The 23,538-nt window shown below is 48.4% G+C and overlaps 1 protein-coding gene across 4 annotated transcripts in view; it reads left to right on the forward strand.

The window, feature by feature from the left end:
* Nucleotides 1–23,538, forward strand: part of pps (protein partner of snf) — a 385,339-nt gene that overhangs the window by 55,640 nt on the left and 306,161 nt on the right. For all 4 annotated transcript variants that reach the window (XM_075886389.1, XM_075886390.1, XM_075886391.1 and 1 more), the window contains one exon: nt 5,437–5,840. In XM_075886389.1, the coding sequence (XP_075742504.1) occupies nt 5,437–5,840 (404 nt within the window). The remainder of the gene's footprint in view (nt 1–5,436; nt 5,841–23,538) is intronic.

Here is a 23,538-nt window from a genome sequence, read left to right on the forward strand (position 1 = left end):
AAGCGTGCGCTATTGGAGGGCGCGGAAAAGGAAGCAGCAGATGTGCAATCCTCGGAAAATGTCATTTCCTGGGTGAAGTGCGGTTCATTCCCAGCTGGAGATTATGCTAGGGAGCTTTGTGCAGGAAGTTCATGCGTGCTCCCTGCCAGTGATGATGGATACCATTCGCAAGAAAGCTGTAGAACTCGCTCGAGAAGCTGGGCTAATGGGAAAAGAGTTTCGTGCACCAAACTCCTGGGTGCGTCGTTTCACGAGACGCAAAAGATTTTCTTTCCAGTGGCGCACATCCATCTGCCAGAAGTTTCCAGACGAGTTCAAGGACAAGCTTATAAACTTTCAGGGCTTTGTGAACCGGCTTCGGGAGCAGAACAACTACATAATGAGGCAGATTGACAATGCCGATGAGACCCCTGTGTGGTTTGACATGCCCTCGTCGACCACGATCACGCAGCGTGGTGCCAAGGATGTGAAACTGTTGTCCACTGGCAACGAGCATTCACGCTTCACCGTCATGCTGGCATGCACGGCAGATGGTAGGAAGCTTTTGCCCTTTATCATTTTCAAACGCAAGACAATGCCGAAGGAAGTGTTCCCGCCCGGTGTTGTAGTTCGCGTCAACAAAAGGGATACATTGATGAGGCCATGATACTCGAATGGATACGAGTAGTCTGGAACCGTCGGCCAGGTGCACTGCTGCGTCTTCGCAGCATGTTAGTGTTGGATGCGTTTAGTGGTCACTGAACCGATGCAGTGAAAGGCGCACTCGGCAACGGGAAAACGAACCTCGTCGTGATACCAGGTGGTATGACATTCACCCTCTAGCCGCTCAACGTTGCGCTAAACAAGCCGTTTAAAGACCGAGTGGGGCTGGAATACCAAAAGTGGATGTCCGGCGACAACTCCAAGACACCGACAAGCCGCCTACAGAGGGCTTCGTTTGCGACTGTTTGTGGCGGGGTGCTTTCCGCCTGGCGTTACTTGCCATATTCTATGGTGGCAAATGCTTTCAAGAAATGTTGCATCAGCAACTTGCTGGATGGCATTGAAGACGCATGTACATAGCGAAAAAGAAAACGAAGTGCCCGCAAATCGGGATTTTCACCCCAGCAACTAACACCAAGCTTTGAGAAGTACAAATAAAACTTACCTCAACAATAAAAGCACAGGTTCAACACAAGGCAAGATTCATTTGAGACACAAAAAGTGTAAGCAAATGGTCGAGGATTAGAACACCATACGCAAAGCTTGTGGGCATTGCGGGCGCAGCGGTAGCGTTCGTCGCTCAACAGGAGCCCTCAAAAGATAAGTGTAGGACGTCGGTATTTGGCTGATGGCTATTTAACGAAATCGCCTGCAGTTTCCTTCTGAAGAAATAAAGTTTACTATCGATACCAGTTTTAGGCACATCGCAGGCCCAACGCGTCTTGGTGGCTTTCAGCTGCCGTCACAGTAGTGAACAGAATTAGTTTCGTTTCAGACTCCGAAGGGCCTGCCGGCGACCCTGTTGGTATTGTTTAGTGCATGATCCATCACTTTCAAAGTGAAAGCAGCCGTGTAGCTTCAGTATCACCCCATAACATGACAAGATTACCGACACAACATACAAAACACGCCGTAATGCGTACTTGCCACTTTGGCTTGGCTTGGATTTAATCTCTCTGCAATAATACTACGCTTGATGCTTAAGAGATGGTGCCAGATAGCGCGCGGGAACGAACAGACAACATTATTGCGGCAGTTTTCGGGGGTGCCGTTGTTTCACAATGTTCCGTGCCACTTAATCGCAAGACTTCCTGCAGCATCTCTGTGGTGAAAGGTAAGGTGTCCCACGATCAGTTATGACGACAGCTGGCGCACCATGACGTAAGACGATGCTATTAACAAAAAATTGGGCGATGTCTGCTGTGGTGGCTTTTGGAAGTGCCTTTTACAGTAGCGTGTTAAGTAGTCGGTAGCGACCACAATCCACCGGTTTCCAGACCTAGATGTAGTGAATAACTCCAGCAAGTCTATGCCAATCTGATGAAAGGGAGCCTTTGGTGGGTCTATTGGTTGCAGTAGTCCCGCTGGTCGTAATGTCACGAGCAAAATAACACCTACAGCCAGGAGTTCACCTGAACCAGAACAACGCAAATGTTCTCTCCTTCTTCACAGCCCAAAACGAGTATGGGCCACAGCGGCTCCTTCATCAATGGTGGCAATATATATACATATATACACACACACACACACACACACACACACACACACACACACACACACACACACACACACACACACACACACACACACAGTCGAGCCCACATATAACGACCCCACTTAAAACGAACTTTCGCTTAAAGCAAACAATATCCGTGTGATCGTGAAAATATACACTGGTTCAATGGCACAAAATTGCACAAATGGCATCGGCAAGGTGCCCATAGATTCTTATTGTTAAACGCCAACCCTGCCTCCACGCCCCTCTAGTTGCCGCTCTCCCTGGCCACTTTTTGTTACGCACTCCTCCGTGCTTTGTCCCTTGGCTACTCTGAGCACCCCGCATCACCAGACGAGGCCCGTGTTTTCACACTGCCACCGATCTTTCGAAGACGGGTCGGCCACGTACCTTGTTTTCGATCGCTGGTACTATCGTTGGCCTCACCGGCCTGGAGTGACCAGACCATTTGCCAACATCGTCGGCCACCGACTGTATCCGATAGTCTGCATCTAGTGCACGCGCGTACGCTGCCCCACCGACCCTGACAATGTGCAGTTCGTTTCGTGTTCAGGACTTGTTCTCGCCCACTTCACGCTCGGCTCAGCATGCCTTCCGCGCGCATGCGGAAGCGCGAGAACGGCTGTTAATTTGCGCAGAATGAATCGCAAAATATCGAAGTTCGTAAGGCCACGCAAACCCGCCGGCGCACCGAACGAGGTGGCCATCCTTTGAATTCTGTGCGCGCTGGCACTCTTTTCAAGTTTTTCTACGTGTGAGTTTCGCGGACCTTTCAAGCAAGCTACCCAACCTGCCTCCTTCCCGTGTGTTTTGGTTTTCAAGGTTGCCCGCCCGCCGTGTCTTCCCCTCTCTTTATCGCACGGAGGAAGGAATCTTTCATTCCCCCATGCTTTATCGCAACTCCTTGCCCTTCTCTCGCAAGTCTGCTCTCCTTTTTTTATCACAACCCCTTCGCCCGTCTCCACCGCTCTGCGACGCCCACCACACTGGCTCGAATTAGTTTCGTTTTCCGACTGGAAACGCGCCCAGAGCTGTTCGACGCAGGTGCGTGTCTTGCTCCCTCTTGGTGTGTGTGTGTGTGTGGTCATGATGGCCGACGGGAGGACTAGCACGCTTTTTCGTGCCGCTCAACAAAACACCGAAGGTGTGACCGCTTGGCTTAAGCGTAATCCGCGCGCTGGGTGCCGCGTTGCGGAGCGCTTGCTCATAGCTGTTGACCACCTGGCAGCCAACTTGCCGCTTCAGGTGTGCCGGTTTTCAGCTGTGAGATGGTGAATATTTCGTGGGCAGCGGTGACTGCTACATGTGCGCGAAACTATTTTCACGAGGCCGACTTTGTCGATTGTCGGGCCGGATGCCGAGCCTGAAGCATCCGGCCCGAGCCTGAAGCGCACACACACACGCACACGCACACACATATATATATATATATATACAGTGAATCGTGACGGCGAAGGCAGAAAACTAGCCTAGACTGTTCATATAATTGTTATCACAATAAAAAGAGGCCAGACGTGTTGTGGCGTTCCTGTCAAAAGAATTTAGTAGTCAGCAAAGCTTTGACCTGCGCTTTTGCGGCCGTCAACTGCGCTCTCTCATCCGTTCAGGAAGACACACGTGACTTGTTTTGAAGGAAATAGATTCTGCTAGTTGTGTTGATTCTTTGACACTCACTTTAGTGGGAAACCCTGCCCTCGTGTGTTCGGCCACTCCAAGCAACTATTAACAACGCAATGCTGAAGTTGGCGCTTGGAATCGAGACCCACCCCCTCTTGTTTTTCACAATAATTTTTGTTTGTTTGCCCCTGGTTTTTTTTTTTTGTGCCAGAAAAAATTGGGGCAAATAATTCAGCGCGCCTCTTCCTTGAAGCTCGCATAGAAGATATCAAACACGACCTGCCGTGCAGAATTGTCTTAGCCTGTTATGCAGGAATTAACCTGGAGGAAAACTGGCCATAGTTTTCGTGCTCCTCTTGTGAGGTGTAGCATTTCAGGTCGCATAAGTCCACGAGTCGGCTGCTCCGTTTGCCTTTCATGCTCGCGAGCCGATAAACGAGCGAGGAAACCTTCCTTGGCACGAAACGAGGATGAGAGGAGGCGAGTTTCGAACTCGCTTCCTCTCATCCTTATTTCGCGCTGCTTCAAAAAACTTGTTTTCTCCGCTCATGATGAACAGATTCGAAAACTCTTTGTGGCATAATGTTCCTCATCAGACACCCAACACTTTCCACTGTGTAACTAAAATTCGGTGTGGGGCCTGGTGAGTGGCCCTTTAAGGCACCGTCGCAGCTGCGCGTAAGTTGTTAATGCTAGTCGACGGGTGTCTGCCGTTGCCGAAATGTGGGAAACCTTTGGCAGCACATTGGGGGATCAGAGTATTGGCGTCATCGTAAAGTTCTAGGCGACTAAAGTTATAGCTCCTTGCATTTATGGTTCCTTGCATTTGAAGGTTGTTTAATTGTTGGCGGTCTTCATGCTGCCTCCTATTTCTTTTTGCTTTTGTTTTTTCCCTCACTTTCGTTTTTCCGATGAAGAAATGCCTGGAAAGTAAGCGACCTTGCTTGAAGAGTCTGAAATCTGCGTGCGGTGCTCGCCCCGATCTTGTAGCAACTTAACTGCAGCTAGGCACACGCGAGTGCACGCCTATCGCATGCTGTAGAATGCCTGTTCTGACTTTTTTTTTTTTTTCGTATTAGCGTGACCATGTCGGAAACGATTGTTGTAAAAGTAGAAAGCTTTCAAAAGTGGTTGCTGTATGTGAACTCATTTTCAATGGGTAGCATAGCAAAATTGTAAGTGCACCGAAATGTGTCCGTTATAACTGATAGTTTGTTATATCTGGGATCGTTATAAGTGGGTTGGACTGTTGTACAGACAGGACACATCTTAACAGACTACAACTCCGGCAGCTCTTGGTCCACGGGGGCTTCGTAGGCTTCTCCTGGCATTGCTTTGGAAGTTTGGAAGAAAAGCTCCTTCTCCTCACTTGTCTCAGGGTGTGGATGGAGTGCCTAGTGGCGCATGCCATCGGCACAGATAGCCTTTCTCGGTGCGCACTAGGCCATAGAAATAAGCTGTTGATTTTACCATAGAAAGCATACAGAAGTGGACAGTGCCATGGTTCTTCATTGTTATGCATGATATATTGTTAATAACGGCGACATTTAAGGACTCGACTGTATTTCCGGTAACTGGCATCTCTGCTTTCCCATTTCTAGAGCCCCCACTGACCATACCCACAACTCCCAAAGAGAAAACATCTGCTGTAGCATCGACCATGCAGTCAAAGCCAGTACGGAGAGCCAAGGTTCGCAACAGCGAGTCCACCTCTTCGACAGAGGATGTCCCAGAGGATGGGATGTTACCGGCTGTCAGCCCGACTCGGGCACGCAAGAAGCGACTCCGTGATGATCCCGAGTGTGCTGAAACGGCCAAGCCCAAAAAGAGCCCCGTGTCACGTAAGAGTAACGCCGGCGTTGCAGCACCTGTGAAGGGCCGCAGAGACAGTTCTGGCTGCAAAAAGGGTCCACCACCTGAGGAAGAGGCCAAGGAAGAGCACCGCCCGCCGGCCAGGCGCAAGAGCGACGATGGAGAGACCAAAAAGAGGAAGCACACACCAGAGGTGAGCCATTTACTGGCCTTTAAGACTTCGTATAAAACTGGTTTTTGCTGTATTGAGTTATAGTTGTGGGAAATGCTATCACAAGGACAACCACTTTCACTGGTGTACAGTTGAGCCTGCTTATAACGAACCTGAGCCTGACGCGACATGCGTTGGCTGTATCTCGAAGTTCATAGCAAATGAAACGCAGTTTTTAAAAAGTTGCTAGTAAAAACACAAACTTTTTTTGCCTAAAAAAAGTACGTGATGCACGTGTTTCGAAGAGCAGAAGCGATAAGGGCCGTCTCTAGTTTATTTCAAACAGCAGCGTGCTTGTTCGCCGAGGCCCGTGGCATAAGCCGCATGAGGGACGAGCTTCAAAGTTTCGTTGTTCTTGCAATTCGATTCCTCCAAATCGCTCTTGCCACGTACTTCATTCACAATTCCTTAATCCGTGCACGGTTCCGTGGTGTCGACATCATCATCGGCCATAATGAGACTGTTGCAACAGATGTTTCACCCGCTCTCCCATGAAGGAGTCGACGGCACACTGCAACAAATCACCCCCGAAGTGATCCTGTTCAGAAGCTTCAGGCTCGGCATTGCAAAAACAGCCCACGAAATATTCACTATTTCCACAACAATAACGGTACGCCCGAAGCGGCAAGCTGTATGCCAGGTAGTCAACAGCTATAAGCACGCGCTCCGCAACGCGGCACCTAACGCCCAGATTACGCTCAAGCCAAGCGTTCACGCATGCGACGTTTTATTGAGCAGCAGGAAAAAGTGTGCAAGTCCTCCCAAGATGCGCATACGCAACACACATGCCAGAACGCACGGAGCAGCTCTGGGCCCGTTTCTAGTCGGAAAACAAAACTAACTCGAGCCAGCGTGGCTAGCGTCTCGTAGCGCGGGAGACAGGCGAAGGGGTTATGATCAAGAGAAGAGAACAGATTTGTGTGAGAGGAAGGGCAAGGAGTTTCAATACTATGAGTGAAGAGAGGGGAGGACACAGCGGGAGGGCGACCTCCCGGGAAGGAGGTAGGTCGGGTAGCTTGCTTCAAAAGTCCGCGAAACACGCAACTCACGGGTAGAAAAGCTTGAGAGAGTGCCTCCGTGCACAGAAGTCAAAGCAGCCTGGATCACCCTGCGCGGCGGTGTTCAAAGAATGGCGGTCGTGGTTAAAAAATCGTTTTGTTGCGCCGGCCAGCTTGTGGGGCCTCACCAACTTCGATATTTCGCGATTTGTACCGCTCAAATTAAAAGCGGTTTTCACGCTTCCTCACGTGTGCGGAGGGCGTGCTGAGCCAAGTGCGAAGTGAGTGAGCACAGGTCCTAAACACAAAACGAACCGCGAATGATCAGTCTGTGGGGGTAGCGTACGCGCGTGCACTAGATGCAGACGATCGAATACAGTCCGTGGCCGACGATGTTGGTGAATGGTCTGGCCACTCCAGGCCGGCAACGGCAACGACAGTACCTGCGATCAAAAACAGAGGAGATGGCCGACTGGTCTTTGAAAGATCAGTGGCAGTGTGAAAACACGGGCCTCACCTGGTCATGTGAGGTGCCCTGAGTAGCGAAAAGACAAAGCACGGAGGAGTGCGTAAAACAAAAAGCGGTCGGGGAGAGCGGCAACTAGAGGGGCGTGGAGGCAGGGTCAGCGTTTAACAATAACAATGTATGCGCACCTAGTTGATGCTTTATCAGTGGTCGAAAGTGGTTTCCCGGGAAGTCTGCTGAGCGCCGACCCCGTTCGCTGTAACCGATCGGTGGCGCTCGGAGACGCTTCCTGTAAGTGCGGTTTTGTGCCATTGAATCCATGTATATTTTCGCGGTAACGCGGATATTGTTCGTTTTGAGCAAAAGTTTGTTTAAAGTGAAGCCGTTATATGTGGGCTCGACTGTATATGGCTTCCTGGATGCCTTGTCACTGAACTCAGGAAGTCTGTTCGTATCACAAGCGTTGAGAGATCAGTCGATGGAGGCCATCTACAGCAAAAGCTTGGTAATTTGATACCCGTTAATGAGGAAATTCAGGTAATTTAGAGATGTTTTCTGGTCCTGGCTAGCATGTGCAGTGGAACTACGATTATACAGCTTTCAGAGGACAACGCAAAAGTGTTGTATAATCCGAGCATTCTACTATAAAAAAAAAAACTAAAACTATAGGAAGTGACACTTAGTCTTGCCCCCCCCCCCCCCCCCCCAAAAAAAAACGGGTACAGAACGCTTGAATAAGCCCACGGCACAACTTTGTGCCTCTGCAAAAAAAAGGTAAATTAAATTACTTTTGCCAGTGGCAGCTTATGGAAGCTTTACGTAGATTAGAAGATGCAAGCAAATCTTTATTCTCGGCCTTAAAAAAATCTAATCCAAGGTGCATCTTTCTGCCGATAGTGTCGAAAAATTGGCTGCGGCGTGAAACCGAAACCGCGATGCCAACAGCCTCCCATCAAGAGTTAGACACGATGTCATTGCTATCACATACTATGTAGAAGGTCGTCCTTTGTACGGCTGACTCGGAAGCCTAGCGAATGTTCCAGCAGCACATAATTTTACTGTGCACGATTAATTCCTTACCGGATTAATTCCAGTGTCAGAGAGAGCATCCGGTCGTCGCCACGCTGGTTTTCTTCCCCATCCCAGTTTTCCTTCCCTGATGAGAGTACGTTTCCTCGCTGATAGGAGGGGAAACCTGTTCCGTGTGCCGGGAAGGAGGGATCGCAAGCACCGGCCGCAGGGCTCTTCCATCCCTTTGCAAAAGGCTTTATTGACTTGTGTCTCGAAGGGACAGTCATGTCCCCGCAACTAGGTTGTCGCGCTATAAAAGGGAAAGGGTGGCTTGGCGCACGTGCTCCCCTCTACGAATGGCGACAGACCATGAGTTTGCGTAAAACGCCCTTGTGCACGACTGAGCTTTATGCATTGTTATTTGTTGGCTAGTGTTACTAGCATTGTCTCGTTGTTATAATGAATGTTTACGTCAAGTGAAAGTAGTTTTGTGAGGTGAAAACACTTAATTGAATTATAGGGGTGCAACAGCTGCGCCAATCGTGACAATTTGATACAATGCCCCATCGAAGTGCGCCAAATGCCAGAGCAGGTTTTCAGTTGAGCTGATTTCAGTGAGCAATGCAGGCCACGAAAATTCAGAAAATAAACGTGCAAATTAAACGATAGGGCGACTGGATGTAGAGCTAACCCAAAACACCTACTTTACAGTAAAAAACTGTGTTATTATTGCGCTAGATTATATGGACGCTCTTGGCGGGTTTTCGCCGTTGCTGCCATGTTCTGTAAATAGTTCAAATTGATATCATGTCCCCGGGCACCATAACTTTCATGAGCGGGTAAAAGCGCACAAGCGCTGCTGAAGCAGAGATCAAATGAGTCGGCCCATCCCTATCGCCTGGAAAGTGCATAAGATAACATCTCCCGCCTGGTAGAACTGCCGTCGAATGTTCCAACAGAAAGTAAACCACTTGTCTTGAATGAGCATGGAACAACGCAAGCAGGGGGGTTGGGATCGCTCGAGTAGCGATAATGAAGTTGGATTTTAAAGGTGGCTGCGCTTGCTATCTTGGCGAGTATCAGTGCAGTTTCAACGCGAAGGGACTGTGTGTAAGGAGAACGTCGTTCTGAAGCGGACCTATTTCCTCACACCAGCGTTCTTTAGGAGTTTCGTGATATCGGATCCAAAATAGTTGACTGCGAGCCTTACTTCTTATAGCACTACAATGTTTTGCTAACACGCCATCGTGTTGCCAGAACACTCATCGGCCAATCGCTAAAGCTACTAGCCGGCGAACACGCGGCGTGGCGCAAGATGCAAGCGCGTGACAGGTGGACCTCCGAAGATTCATAGTCACCGTGGTTTCTGAGAGTTTCCATCAGCTCCTAATATGGCATCCTCTCGGTAATGACAACACAATTGCCCGAAATTAAGAAAAGTCCAAGTTTCGCCGCAAGGGTGAATCAATGGATGCGATAGCAACAACTTGGAATGTAACGCTGAGAACAGCAAATAGATTGAAACTTGCAGCGTGCTGCTCACGCACAAATGACGCACAAACACAACATACTCAGGACAAGACTGAACTAACATCGTTTACAGCTTGATCTTTAACGTGCTGTTTAAACAAGAACGAGGCAGGAAACCTAATCACAGGTACAGATATGAATGAGAACTAACAAGTGCCCCAGTTGTTCCTTCGCTGTGTTTGAAAAGCACACTCTTTTTGAAAACAGCGCCTGTCCGGCGAGCTAACTGATCTTTGTGCGCCCGAAAACTGATCTTTGTGCGCCCGTGCCGGTCAAAGTCAAAGGCACGCGATTCTACCCACTGAAGGATAAGTGCATGCGCACAAGCATCTAACACCCTCCCCGTCCCCAATCTCTGAAAACAGTCCGCATGGGAGATAAGCGTGTGTCGGCGCATCGTGACAAGACGAGAGCAGGGCGGCTCTTTTTCTTTTTTTGTTGAGTTTTCATATGTATAGACACTTAAACATATACAGTGTAGACCACTTATAACGTAACCGCTTAAAATGCGGTCTTTAAGCACATTAAGCATACCGCCTAATGTGCAGTCACCCAAGATGAAAGACCGGTTATAATGCGGTTGCCAGAAATTGCTTGTAACAAACGCGGTAGCGGGTAGCGCTGAATGTGCCACTGGGGAGCGAACGACGAACTCGTTACGAAGGAGGAGCGGACACGGAGTGAATGAGCAAAGGGTGGAGGGAAGAAAAAGAAAATAAAAAAAATTGCTGCTAGGCACTGCACGGGCTTGTTGAGGAAGGGAGGAGGACGGTTGCCTCTGTAACCGATAAGCCATTGCACCGGCGCTGACGCAGCTATAGGGGAGACCCGCTCAAGTTTGCCCGCCGACGCCAGCGCTTGCCTTTCCTCTGCCAGAAAAAGCGCACAATAGTAGTGTGTAGCGATCCTTCCACTCACTTTGGCTTCCACGTATTTGCGAAGGGCGCGCTGCACGTGAGTCCTTCATTCCGCGATGTCGCCCCAATTATTGCTGCGTCGTCAACTGTTACAATAACCATGCAAACACGAAGGGGTCGACTCCACCAGTGAAATTCTACCGATTCCCAAACCGATGGTACGAATCAAGCATACGACAGGAATTGATTAAAGCAGTGCGCTGAAAAAAGTAAGTAAACAATTTTTTCATAAAAGTTAGCTGGCGCACAATGCATTCAAAATAACAAGTGTTAAGGGGGGATGCTACACCTTCCAAAAACTCTTTTATTTTTGCGAGTACCTCAGTCAAATTTGGAGAGCCTATGTAGATTTTACTGCTGATTTCAAAAATCTAATTCTTTTTTTGCTGTGACAATTAGTTTTAAAGATATAATGAACTGCGAATTTTTCAATTAAGGCCTAATTAGCTAATTAACTGTAACTTGGATATTGATGTGCAACCTATAGAACCAATTCGGTATGTTCACAGTGTGCAATAAAGTATAAATCATTGTTCTGGGCTATTTCGAAGCAAAGTTGTGGGATGTTGAATATGACATGAAAAATTTCCCCATCTACACTTGAAACAAAAGATCCATTTAGAGAATTTTCTCCAAAAATTATTACAATAAAACTTACTTTACGACACATCCCCTGCATTTATCTTCGAAACAAAAAAGAAATCGTAATGATAACCCAGATAGAACAAGAGATATTGCTCCGGCATAATGGGAAGCACATGAAAATTGTCGTTTTGAGAAATCGAGAAAAAACGCGGGCACACATTTTTATTGCAGAAGATGCAACAAGACAACCTCAAAACGCACCAGAAGCATAGTCTGAATGCATTTTGTGCTCATGCCTCCTCTTCACTAGCTTCCGGAGTTCCAATGAGGCTGTTCTTTTCTTGTTGGAGACAATGCTGCGACGGTGGTCTTTTTCTCTCGCTCTCCTGGCACCAGTACTTGTCGCATTCATGTCCATTTCACCTAAGATTGCCGTTGCAGAATTCAAATTGCCTGTGTTGAAGCGCAGCACTGCTTCTGCAACAGCTGCTTCAACAGCGAACAGGGACGCATGGTGCTCCTTGGGGGCCAAACTCCAGATTACCGAATGTAGGCTCTCGTTGGAGTTCTGCGTTTTGCCGCGTTCGCACCTCTGAAGCAGGGCTTTTTCCGAAAGCCGGGTATAAACCGGTAGTAATGCCTCTGCCACGTCTTTCGGTAGATTGTAGGCATGCCTGGGGTCGGGCTCACCCTTTGCTTTTGCGGCATTGTGCCGACGCCATGAAGTTTCACCAGCTGGGCACAGACTGTGGTCCGAGCATTCATCAGTGGAGGTGACGTGGCGGTATGTGGCCATCACAGCCTTTTGCATCTCGCCCACGTCACCTTCATGCGATTTCAGAGCCCGGCCATAATATGTGCTCAGCCTGGTGATCAGCTCACCTGTGAGCCTGCCTTTCCCACCAAGGCCTCTTTTCCCATCGCACTTTTGTTTCTGCACCAGGTTTCTCAATGCGGTGCCCATCCGTTTCTGCACATGATTAATACAGTCTTCCTTCTGCACGTCAATGTAACCATACACCTTGGCGTCTTGTATGGCGCAAAATGTCTTAGAGTCTCCATCAGACAGCATAGTTGTGTAGCGCAGGCCATGGCGTTCAAGCGACCTCTGAAATAGAATTAGAGCCGCCTCCACTTGCATTTGCCCCGCTTTGCTGTTCGTATTTTTTTGGCATTTGTGGTTAGCCTTCCATTCTTGATAGCCCTCACTACTAGGCTTTGGGCCCACCTCGCAGCCTAGGCAAAAGTTGGAAAGAACGACGTAGTCCAACACGTAGCCACTAAATAATTCGATAACTGTGCCCACGCCGATGTGGGAAGAATGGCCTCGCGTCTTCCACGTGCCGTCGTAGCTAACGGCAATATTGCTCCGGTGGCCGAAGCACAAGTCATCATAAATTGTTCTAACCTTTTCCGCACATTCGCTCATAGCGGACTCAGCCGCTCGCGTTGCAGCGGGTGCCAGCGTGTTCTTCAAATGCCGCTGAAACGTCTTGTGGTGCATACCGCGGTGTGAGATGCCCATTGTTGCGAAAATATCGTTCATTTTCGTTTGGCCGTTGCCGGTAGCCACCATCGCCCTCGAAGCGAGAAGATTTACTTCAAACGGATTGCACGTTTTCGTGCCGTTCGCGCGGGGCAAAGTCCATTCATTCGCGATCTCGCCGCACCTTTCACACTGCACTAGCACTTTCACGGCAAGTCCGTAGTCCCGATCCCCTCTGACGATCGTAGCCGGTCCGTGGCAGGCTTTGCAACACAAGGCACCCATTATCGCGTTTAGGATATCTAGATGCATACGCAGATAAGGAGCAGCGTGGTCCGAGTCCTGTGCGGTTGCCTCGCTACAACTCGCGGTGAAAAAGTCAATTTTCCGTGCAGTTGCTGGCGCCGATGAAAGCCGGTCGAGTGTCGCTTTCTCCCGGGCATGATTTTCTTCAACTTCGGCGCTTGTCACCACCTTGGCGTCGATTCGTAGTCGTCCGGAGTTCGCTTCACCGTCGTCGTCGGAGGCAACGCGCTCGGTCGCACCATCGCTGAACGGCCGCGGAGCGTCGACACATCGTTCGTCGGAGTCAACCAAGGGCTCTGATGACTTCGTAGACTTTCTCCCACGACCTTTGTGTTTCCTGCGACCAAGTGCGTGCACGGTCCGATACTTTTTTGCGTTTCCAGGCATGGCGATACGATCAGAAGCTTCAGAGTGCTCTGCCGATTTCGAGGCGTCACAGCGGTAACCCTTTCAAAATGGCGTCGGGTCGCGTATGCAGGCGCAAGCCGCGAGCTTCCAGCCAACCGGAAAGCGCCATTTCAGTCACGTGCGCCGTTTAGCCAATGGCAGTGAGCGCGGCTGTTCGTCTTTGAGGCCCCGTTTTTCGAGCCGGGGAAACGCTCAATGTTGCTTACTGAATAAAAAAACAGCTGAAAACGCGTTCTTTCAAACAAGACCAAAATGGCGCCGATCGAGCGCGTAGTTCCCGCGTATCGTACAGCCGAAACCTGCGCTATTCGCCCTCAATTTAAAGGGCAGGACGCCCGTTTTCGGTTTTTTAAAGTTGAATAACGATAAAAGTTGATGGTATTCGGCTATGAAATTTTGTAAATAGGTGCGCAATGATGTCGGGAACGCGAAAAGAAGGTCCGCGAAAACTCGATTTTTTGGCTGATTTTCGGTCCCGAAGTGCCGCGTCCCCCCTTAATTCCTGCGTCACCGTTCCTCTAATCTATCGAGTTACTGGGAGATGCACGTCCCCATCCTAAAAGCATAAATTTTCAACGTTCGTCTTTAGAGCACTGTTAAAAAATTGCGAAGAAATATTTTATGCTGCTACTATTATTCGATATATTTGGGGACGTAGTAGTTGAAGCTGTGTACACATGTGGTATTGGTGATGCGTTGTTATATATTTTTATATCTACGCAGCGCCGATGGAAGTGTGTGGTTGCCAAAAGCTTGGACAATGATTTGTAGCCGACATTTTGTGGGAAACTGCAAAAATGACTCAAGTCCGCACTTGTCGTACGTGCCGGCAGTGTTTCCAGCGGCTTACAAAAAACGGCATTAGCCGTTGTTGCACCCACATTGGCAGATACATTGAAGTAGTTGTTACTGTGCAGGCGCAGCCCGTACAACACGCTGCATTTTTGATAGTGACCAAGATAAATTGCCTTTATAGCCATGTGCTCTTCCCCGCAGTTCAGACACACACAAAAAAGTTTCTCTGAAAGCTGGGTGCTCATCGTAATGGTACGCACACTGTTGGTGAACTCGAAGTACCCACGATGAGAACGGTGATAATGCAAGGAAGGACACGCGATATAGATGTCAATTTATGTTGTGGGTCAGAAAGAAGCCCCAAATAGACCATTTATTTTTGAAGTGCTGTGTACCGTATTTACTCGATTCTACCGCGCCCTTGTAACGTGCACCCGAATTCCACCGCGGGGAAAAAAAAAAAAAAAAAACGTAAGACTTCGATTGCAACGCGCACCCATTTTTCTCGCTGGCCCGCACGATCACACCACTCGAAAAAACGACTCCTTTCAGGAGCGTCTTCCATTTAAATATGATGTACGGGCGAAGCTTGTGCTCATTTGACGTGTAACAGAGCATTGCCGTCACTGTAGTTTTACCGTGGACCGATGTCAGCACGCGAACTTGCTTCGCCCCCTTATTCTCGACGGTTGTGGTGCCAGGCATGTCGAAGTAAAGAGGCGTCTGATCGGCATTCCCGATTTGCCCAAGCAGGTAGCCGTTGTTGCGCCGCAAGTTTAGGACGAAGCTCCGAAAACTGTGAAGCTTTTCATCGTACTCCTTCGCAAAACTTTTCGCATATGCATGTTCCCCTTCGGAGGGAAAAGCCTTTCCTCTTCATAAAGTTAGTTAGCCAGCACCTGCTCGCTTTAAGGGGGGAGGTGGCATTGAAAAAAAACTTTTATTTGTTGACCTACAGCAATGAAATTTGGCATGCATACTCGTAAGTGAATAGAATAGGGAAATATGCAGTTTCATCATGATAGCTTCAGTAGTTGTAAAGTTACATAATGCTACACGATCCAATTACATGGTCTGCTCGTGGAAAGCCTAGCGCTGCAACAAAACATGCCAGGAAGCTGCGAATGGTGTTGATTTTTACTCAAAAGAAAGCTACAGGGTATGACACTCTCGGAATTTTTTAATAAGTTCTCTTTTTTTTTAAAGATCATCATGGCTGCCGACACACATTGTCAGAAACAATGGCACGGACAAATCATCGTCTAGAAAAATAACAGGGCCACAAAACAGAAATTGAAGATTGCTGTACTCGCAAGCAGTGTTCAGGGATTCAGGAAAAAAAAAAAACAGAATCAAAATCGGTCCAGTCATTCTCGTGCTACTCTTTCCACGAGCAATGCACAATGTCCAAAACAGACTTGTGAGAAAAAGCCTGTCGAAGTTTGCGACAGGCTTTTTTCAATGAACTTTTTTGTTTCTCGTTGGATATTGATGAAAATTGGCACAGACACTAAGAATAACCTGACGGGCTTGACTGTGTGTGACGAGCTTGACTGTGTTGTCCGCTGCCGAGGCGTAAAATGCCCGTACAATATTCAGAGGAGCTAGCGAGTGATGTGGTACATTCCTTGCGAAGAAGCACGTCGCCAAGAGTGCGCTTGCGCGTCGTTCCTGCCCGCAGTCTCGCTGTCAGCGGAGTTCTGCCTAAAGCCGACTCCGATGACGCGCCGCACTCGTAGACCGCCGCGCGCCCGCTCGTAGTGATCTGATCGTGCGTCCGGTGCGGCCACTCGTAGTAATCAGATCGCGCGGCCGCTTACAGCTTCCTTGCTTGTGAAGAAGCACGTCGCCACGAATGCACTAGCGCGTCGTTCCTGCCCGCAGTCGGCGGAGTTAGGGCTAAAGACGACTCCAATGACGCGCGGCGCTCTTAGACCGCGCTGACGCTCGTAGTAACCTGATCGCGCATCCGCTTACTGCACGTAACTAAAGCGTAGTTATATCTTAAGTGATTATCAAGCCGTGAACACGTCACGAAGTGGTGATTTTCGAGAGCCATGTCCTTGCGACGCACAAGCAGCAGACGACGATCTCCCGGAGCCGCGTCCCCCCTTAAACTGGCTCCGCATTAGACCCTTTTCTAAGGCTAATTGCATAGCCCGCACTTGGAGCAGTTCTGTCATCACGGGCCGCTGTGCCGCTCGCTGCTCAAGCACATACTCGCCGAGCAGCTCTTTAATTTGCGGAAACGGACCCTGCTGTGGTCCACTGAAGCCTTCGCGTGAAGCTTTGCTGTCGACAATCTTCTGCTTTTGTTTCCGCCGATCCCGCACGCACGTTTCAAGAGCTCCGTACGAGCACGATGCGGCCCGATTTCCGTCCGTTTCTGCACACGCGATAACTTTTCTTTTAAAAGTGGCATCGTGGTGCACTCGAGTTTTTGGAGTCTGCCCTTCCACGCCGTCGATGCTAATGCACTACTAGATGACGAACTCCTCAGCACGCGTACGAAGTGCCGCATATGGGAAACACATAGGCAGAAATGGCCGACGCACGTAGGGGGCGGCCATTTTGGATTTGCCGATGGCAATAGATTGACCGTAATATTTTTGTTCGTACTCGATTCTAACGCGCATGCGATTTATGAACTCGCTTAACCGGAAAAAAGGTGCGCGTTAGATTCAAGTAATTACGATATATACCGCACGATAACTTGGATCGGTGCTAGTAAATTAAGGTATCCCAACTAATAGCAGTTACAGTGCAAGAACTGTTTAACCTAAAGCACGAGAATCGGCCTTACCGATGCATCCAGTAACAAACATAGTGCATAGTACACACAGTAAACCAAATAAAACAGGTATAAAATTGTGAACTTACAGAAAGTTGTACTCACTTCTAATTCCACGACGTAAACAGTATCATCTTTCACTTGCGAAACGCACTTCGCTCTGACGAGGACCGCGTCGTCTGCTACAATTTGCTTCACATTGGCCTCATGGCTGAGCAGACGCTGCCCTTTTACCAAATCACTCCCACGGAAAAAAATTCTCAGTTGCGGCGCTCCTAATAAACGCGGACTGAAGCGTATGCATGATAACCGCGCGCGACGCGAAACTCTCAAAAACACGTGCAGCATGCGAGTAAAGCAAGGCAGGTTGAAGAAGACAGCGGAAGGGTCAACGCTCAAGTAACCAGTTTTCACCCCATATTGACTGACAGCGCCAGGCTCTGCAGCGCCTCTCTCGGCGTGGGTCTCCCCTGTACAGCGCACTACGTTGCTGGCCTGGCTTTGGCTGCGCGCCACTCATCGTGGCACGTGCGATCCCGTCCTTATCAACTGTATATGCTCTTAAGGGGAAATGCGGGTAGATAAACCGCGATTTCTTTTCGTAAATGTTGATTTTGTGTTTTCTTGTGTTGTGTATTCTTCCAATCAAAGCTGAGAATGAACTAGAAGGTATAGAATAATACAATTAAAGCACTCCCAGTGGCTCTTAAAGTGCGAAATTACTCGATATTCGCGCACCTGGTGCTTCGCTCTGCGGCATCGCCGGCTCTTGAAATTTGGTGGGCATGTAGGCCTAACCCTCTTCTCCCAGAGCCCACTTCAGCAGAGCAGCATTCACACTAAAAATACAACAAAAACAATGGTTTTCCCACTGCATTCTAGCGTGGCTTGTTGGGCCTTCAAAATCATGTGGTATGATCGGAGCCCTTCCATTAGTTGCGAGCATTTCGCCGCGCAGTCAGATGCGAGCGCTTTCTTTGTTCTCCTGCTTTTGCCGAGGCATCGACGAACACAACCGCCTGAGTTATTATTTCCACGCCATGGATGCCAGTGAGAAATGCTACTTTCGTTCACGGAAGCTCATTATGCGGCACCAGTATGAGGGATGGCGCCCCAAATGCAAGGCAATGAGCGCCGGTGAGAGGTTCGTCTGCTGCTAAACCTAGCCGCGGCAGCAGCGACGCACCCGATTTGGATTGTTCAAGCTTCATTCCTAGCGGCGATGACTTAGTCAGTGCTTCATAATGAAAGATAAATATGTTCGACGACAAAAGCAAGTGTCAGGACGAACGCGGAAGCACATTTATTTGTGAAACCGATGCGATGCAGAACCTTGTCAGCTGCGCAGTATGCCCCAACTGCGGGCGGTGCGAACTGTCTATTCGAGTAATGGCATGTAGACGATAACGACTGGCATTGTTGTCAAAGCTTTAGTGCCGAAATGACGCGTGTGCTGCAACTGTCGTTTTGTCCAAGTACACGTCAAGCCGCGTGTACCCGTCATGCAGTAGAAGCGAGGAGACTCGCACGAGCCCGAGAGCAATGGCCCATCGCCGCAGTACCAAAAAAAAAAAAAAAAAATGCCCGTTGGGAGGAGCCAGCTTGCAGAAACTGTAAAGGTCCGATATATAGTGCTGGATTATTCTCAAACTGTCAGCTTTTTCAAGATAGCCTTGTTGACATTTTCTATGAATTTTGTGCAGATTGGTTGAAGAGTATACTATTATACATGTTTTTGAACTTTCAAACCTCTTTTTCTCAGTTCCTCATTTTTCGGCATTTTCAGAGCTTGTGTACTATAATTTGTATGCTTTACTTAGTCGGATTGCAATGAAGCTTGGCATGCTGAAAGTTTAACATCTCCTCAATTCAAATACACAACTCTCAAAGGTCTCCAAAGCATATTCAGCTAAATAATATCAGAAGATTGTTCCTTGAGTATAGTAAAACTCAAACTCTGCATTAAAATTTTTTTCTAGGCCTGCACACAAATGCTACACAATGTTTCTTTGCTTTATTAAATTCTGCAATTCATTAGGAGGAACATTTGCTATTTTTTAGAGGTTTTTTTTTGTGCTTACTATTGTTGTCTAAGCTTGCACAAAAGTGCATTGTTTTTACAAATGCATGGTCTGCAAAAAATTAACTAAATAAGCCATAAAAAAATACCAGCAGATTTGAAAAGAGGAGCTCGAGCTCTATAACTGGTCAAAGTTTCACTGAAATGTCACAAATATCTGAGGAAAAAGTTTTTTGAGGAGCATCTCCCCTTAACAGTTTCCTGTCGGCAAAGACGCTGTCGTTATCGCGCTTGCTTCCTCGTCCGTAAATTGAAAACCTTTTGAAGTTTAATGACGCGAGCTTTCTCTTCTGCTGCCAGTGCGCTGTCGTATGTAAAAGCGTGGTAAGTTGTCTATCGTCGTTTCTGATCTCCAGACCGCAAACTTTGTATCACGCACGCGGTTCTTGGTTTCCTGCTAGTGCGATCTTTTCGATGTCGAATCGTCATGTTTCGGTCAAACTTTCCACGACAACATACCAAACGGCCAGCTAGGCTTCGATCGCTAGCGGTTGCGTGAATCTACGTTGCGGTTTGGTACAGAATCTACGAAACTCTTTGCCGTGGTCGCACTTGAGAGGAAGGAATACATATGGTTGAATAAAAACGAGGGCGGCACGTGTAGCGCTCAAATAGTGGTTCGAGATTCGATTGCGATGTCTTAAGGGGGAACGCGGCCCTTGAAAACCGAAAAATCGCGAAAAAGTCGGTTTTTGAAAAACCACATTTTTAGGTTGTATGTCTCATAAACTACCTATTCTGTAATTATCAGCACCTAATTCAACCGCAAAGTGCAAAAAAAAAATACTATTTTCGAGGCCGCCACGGCATCCAAAACAGGCGCAAATCCCGAAATCAAACCAAACTTCGCGCGCGCGCCATTCCCGGACCATGCGGTCGTCCCGCGCCATCTTGGTGTTTTGACCGTGAATTCTTTCTCTCTCGTTCGCCGCCTTGCAAAATGGCGTCGGCAGCACAGTTGAGATGCTATTGGCGTTTTCCCGCGATGCGATGCGGAGCGCTGATTGGCTAGAGCAGTGCATTCATATCTCGCGGGAGAAAGCGTGCCCGCTATTGGCTGCTGTGCAGCAGCGGGGGTGGTCGCTCCTCTCGATGGCGCGTCCAGCGCGCTCGCTTCGTTGTTGCGCTCTGCTCCGTCCGCGTCGACAGACGTCTGCTTACGAGCCATTCTTCGCCTTGTGCTATCTTTTCGATCATTTTCTCTCGGTTTTTTTTTTTTTTTTTGCACTAGTTTTGTGCCTTTCGTCTTTGTTGTTGCGGGCGATGCCGGCAACGAAGCCGAAGTCAGTGCGTAAGTCCGGTGCGTGGAGGCGCGCTATGCAGCTTGTACGATCATCGAAATTCCTCTATTCTGCTGCGGGTGCCGACTGCGTAGACGCTTGTAGCGACGGAACTGTGTTGTCGGCTGTCGCCAGTCGAGAATCGATGCGAATTGAAACGTCGTGACGCCGTTCGCGCTGAACTCGAGTCTACGCCGGCGACGCAGAAGAAATTTCAACTGATGCAGCCGGCTCTTGCACCTGCAGTGACAAGTGAGGGCGAACATTTTTCGCTCGTTCAAATGAACATCTTTAACGTGGTGCTCAGCCGCACAGTGTGCAAAGAATGTTTGAAAGGTGCTATGACTGTCCGAGAGAGCACCAAGCTTGGACTTGCAACAAAACTTGAAGTCGTGTGCGCCTCTTGTGGCACCGTCGATAAATTATGGACATCACCCCGCAAAAAGGACACGCAGGCCTTTGATGTAAATGTCCGTGCCATAATGGCTATAAAGCAAATAGGCAAGGTGCAAACAGCTCTTAATGACTTTTGGGCTGCCATGAACGTCTCTTACAGAGGTCTTCACCACAAGACGTTTCAAAAGCACTTGAAAGAGACGTTCAGGAAGCCAGAGGCCACCGCTTTGGAGAAGTTTTATGCTGATTCTGCCACAGCAGTGATCAAAACATATAAAGAAATGGACCCCAGCTTCTGCAAGGACATCACCGTAGTGTACGATGGCACATGGCGTAAGCGGGGTCACACATCACACATCGGAGTGGGATCGGTAATTGACTTCTTTACAGGTCTCATCTTGGATGCTGTAGTTCTTTCAAACCACTGCCTTGGATGCCAAACAGGGCCCAAACCTGGAGATGCAGCATACGAAAGCTGGCAGAAGCACCACATTTGCCAGAAAAACACAGACGCAAAATCGGGAAGCATGGAAGTGGAGGCAGGCTTGACTCTCTTTGGGCGGTCTGTATCCAAGCATGGTCTGCGGTACACCACTCTTGTGTCCGACGGAGACAGCTGTATCTTCGCTGCCCTCACAGAAGAGAATGTGTACGGGCTAGTGCCAATTGTAAAAGAAAAATGTCTGAACCATGTTCAGAAAAGGATTGGAAGTGCTCTTCGAAACATTGTGCAGAAAAGTGATAAGCCACTGAGTGGGAAGGGGAAGCTGACTAAAGCCCTCATTGAAAAGCTGACAGGATATTATGGTTGGGCCCTCCCTGAGAAACAATTCAACTGACCTAACAGCCATGCAGCGTGCAGTGATGGCAACATATCACCACGTCACATCGACTGACCAGGACCCTCACCATGAACTTTGCCCAGAGGGGGCTCAATCGTGGTGCCGCCATAGAGCTGCAGAGGCAAAGCGTGAGCCACAGCCAAAACATAAACACAGCCTACCGTACTATGTCGCTGCAGCTATGCTGCCCATCTACAAAAGACTGTCACAAAAGTCGCTTCTTCAGCGCTGCCTGGGAGCGAAGACGCAAAATGCATCAGAATCATTCCACTCCATTCTGTGGTCTCTGATGCCGAAGGAACAACACTCATCCTTGATCGCGGTAGAAACAGCACTGCATGAAGGAGTGCTGCGCTACAATGCCGGCTGCTGCAAAGCAACCCAAGTGATATCGGGCTCCATTGGACTTCAACCAGGTCATCTGGCCATCCAGCGAGCTCGTGAAAAAGACGCTTTACGCCTAAAAAAGAATTCTAAAAGACACCAAGAGAAGATGGAGGCCAGGCAAAAGAAGAAAAGAGTGCGCCAGGACACTTCTAGCTACTGTGCTGGAGCTTTTTGAAGAAAACACGTGTTTTGAACTTTTTCGGCGTGTTTTCTCAGAACGGATTTTTTTGCTAGTTGTGGTGCTGAGGAAAGCAAGAACTCGAAAACCGTTCATCAAATTTGTGTGCCGTTTTTTTTATTCTGTTCCTGAATGACCTTGCAAGGGCGTAATAAGCTCCTTTTTTTGAAAATTGGTGCTGTTAATTTATAATAAACAATTAATTTTTGATGAATCTGGTCATTACTGGTTACATCAAATTCAAAGTTGCGTGAAAATTTTTTGGGGGGGGGGGGGGGAATTAAAAAAAAACGGCTTTGTAGCGCCCTGGGATAGCTAACAAGGAATGACCACAATGAATTTCAGCTTTCTACTATGTCCTGGGATTTCTCACGACTCTTCCTCAGGCACCAGTAAACCTCAATAACTCTGGAACTAAGAAACACAGCTTCGTGAAAATTAGCAGTTGTGCTAGTTTTATTGTATTGAACAACCCCTGAAAGTTTCATCCAGATATCTTAAAAAATGAAAAAGTTCGGTCTCCAGGGTAGCCACCCCCTTAAATAGGGTGCGCGCCCGTGAAATCAAATGGTTGGCATCTTTCAACGCGTCAAATTCTGGCCGCGATTTGACATGGTTTCAAGTGTATCGCCCATAGTCGAGGCGGTCTGGTAGTCGGCGAATTTCCGCGATGGTGCTTTCATTTGTTAGACACCTTCCCCCCTTTCCCGTTCATTTCATTGTCAACGCTTGTTAAATTCTTTGACATTTAGAAATTTAAATGTTAGCAAGTACGCATCGCATGTTTGGATTCTCAGACACGTGAAGCTGCTTGCTCAACACGTTTCGCACAAGTGCGGCCCTTGAAAAAAAGTTGTTTTGGTTCTAGTGCGGTATTGCTTATAGTGCGGATATTCGCGACTCCCGCGACTTACGTTATGAGTACTGTACATTGAATGACTGTGGGGGCGACGACGCCAAAAAACCAGCAGAGACTGTTCATATAATTGCTATTATAATAATGAAAAAAAGCAAAGTTGAACACCGTCAGGGGCCACAACATAAACGCGCACGCATGGCATCGCAAGCGAAGAGTGAAAGACATGTACACAAACATGGTTACCGCAGAAAGCTATTCGATAAAGCGCCCTCCATGTGCAGCGCAGCCCTGCATATATGAAAGCGTGGCACTGCCAAAGCGCAAAAGTAGTTTTCTTTTTTTATTTTGTTTTGCAGTGTGTGAGT

The sequence above is a fragment of the Rhipicephalus microplus genome, chromosome 2 (assembly GCF_043290135.1).
Source record: "Rhipicephalus microplus isolate Deutch F79 chromosome 2, USDA_Rmic, whole genome shotgun sequence".
In the NCBI taxonomy this organism is placed as follows: domain Eukaryota; kingdom Metazoa; phylum Arthropoda; class Arachnida; order Ixodida; family Ixodidae; genus Rhipicephalus; species Rhipicephalus microplus.